The sequence below is a fragment of the Dendrobium catenatum genome, unplaced genomic scaffold (assembly GCF_001605985.2).
Source record: "Dendrobium catenatum unplaced genomic scaffold, ASM160598v2 original_scaffold_155851, whole genome shotgun sequence".
Classification (NCBI taxonomy): domain Eukaryota; kingdom Viridiplantae; phylum Streptophyta; class Magnoliopsida; order Asparagales; family Orchidaceae; genus Dendrobium; species Dendrobium catenatum.
This window is the reverse complement of record NW_021474278.1, coordinates 904-2857: the sequence shown is the minus strand read 5'-3', so window position 1 is coordinate 2857 and position 1954 is coordinate 904. Positions and strand designations below refer to the sequence as shown.

At 36.4% G+C, this 1954-nt stretch overlaps 1 protein-coding gene across 1 annotated transcript; it reads left to right on the top strand.

Annotated features, from left to right (window-relative positions):
• The first annotated feature begins 491 nt into the window (after positions 1-491).
• LOC110109832 (transposon Tf2-1 polyprotein) lies at positions 492-1118 on the top strand. The gene has a single exon (XM_020841032.2). The coding sequence runs from the start codon at positions 492-494 to the stop codon at positions 1116-1118; it is 627 nt and encodes a 208-aa protein (XP_020696691.2).
• The last annotated feature ends 836 nt before the right edge of the window (positions 1119-1954 follow it).

Below are 1954 nucleotides of genomic sequence, written 5' to 3'. Positions count from 1 at the left end.
CTGAACATCAGAAACCCAGTGGACTGTTGCAGTCCTTACCAATTCCAGAATGGAAGTGGGAGGAAATAGCCATGGACTTTGTTACAGGATTTCCTAGATCAAGACAAGGGTATGATAGTATATGGGTGGTAGTTGACAGACTCACTAAGTCAGCCCATTTTCTACCTATCCGTCAGACTGATTCAGTGGAGAAATTGGCCAAATTATTTGTGAAAGAAATAATTAGATTACATGGAATCCCTAAGGCTATTATATCAGATAGAGATGGTCGTTTTACATCTAAGTTATGAAAAAATACACATGCAAGTTTGGGCACAAAACTAAAATTCAGCACTGCATTTCATCCACAGACAGATGGTCAATCAGAAAGGGTGATTCAAGTGTTAGAAGATTTGTTAAGATTGTGTATTCTGGATTTTGGAGGTAGCTGGGAGGATCACATTTCATTAATAGAATTCACTAACAATAATAGCTACCAATCCAGTATCAATATGGCTCCCTATGAAGCTTTATATGGTAGAAAATGTAGAACTCCATTAAGCTGGTTTGAAGTGAGAGAAAGACAAATATTGGGCTCACAGTTAGTAGATCAAGCTACTGAAAAGGTCAGAATGATCAGAGACAGATTAAAAGCAGCTCAAGACCGCCAACAGAAATATTATGATCCCAAGCATAAGATGATAGAGTTTGAAGTGGGAGAGTTTGTGTTTTTGAAAGTGAGACCAATGAAGGGTGTGACTAGATTTGGCCAAAGTGGAAAGCTTAGTCCAAGATACATTGGACCATTTGAAATAATTGAAAAAGTGGGACCAGTTGCTTATAAACTAGCATTACCTACAGACATGTCTGATGTTCATAATGTTTTCCATATTGCAATGCTCAGAAAGTGTGTTACAGATGAAAGTCAGAAGGTTTCTCATAATGAAATTGAACTTCAAAAGAATTTGACCTATTTAGAAGAACCTGAAATGATATTGGATAAGGATGTGCGCAAATTAAGAAACAGAATCATTCCTTATGTAAAAATTAAGTGGAAGCATAGATCAGTGAAGGATTCTACTTGGGAAAATGAGGTAGATATGAGACAGAAATTTCCTCAGATTTTTGATAATGTATGAAAGTGGAATTTTGGGGACGAAATTCATTTAAGGAGGAAAGTTTTGTAACAACCCAAAATTTCTGGTAATTAAATAAGTTTAATTAAAAAAGTAACTTTAGCCTATAGTAACCCGTCCAACTCTAATTTATTATTAACCTTTCTGATTAAAACTTAGACATATTAAAAATAAAATATAGTTGTTTTAGATTATAGTATTTCTGTCCCCGTTGGGCTTAATTGTTAGAAGTAGCAAAGTTATAGAAGTGTTAGTGTGTTGAAGATAGCAGATTCCATAGAGCGTCTTTGGATACTGCGTTGCCTTTCAGTATATGTTGGAATGCATCACTAAAGACTCTCTGTGGTGTAGAATCACACATTTAACGGGCAGGCAGAAATTTATTGCACTCACAGGGGAGAGTTCAGAACATCACCCTCCCGGGGACTTAAGCAATTAACGCCCGCTCTCCTGTGAAGGGAAAATTATGCACAGAAATCCACTGTACAGCGCATCGCACAGTGGGTATTGGCATATGAAGCTTTTGCAAATTGCCAGCGCAGGTTCACCAGTAGTATTCTGTCACCATGAAAAAATGAAGGAATAGATTTGGTGTTTCTGCTAGAAGTAAAATGCATTGAAATGCTATGGAAGTTTCGTTTAGTGCAGAATTATTCCTTTGTTTGCACAATGAAAGAAGCACTGTTAGCGAATTTTATGGAAATAGATTTGATCAGCCTCAGAAAATTAAATGTTACTCCAATAAGTAAACTATGGGAGAATTTTAGATGTTTGCATAAGAGCTTAAAAGGATGATCTATCACATCGTCCAGTATTAGAGAGGTTGCAAATAACAGTGA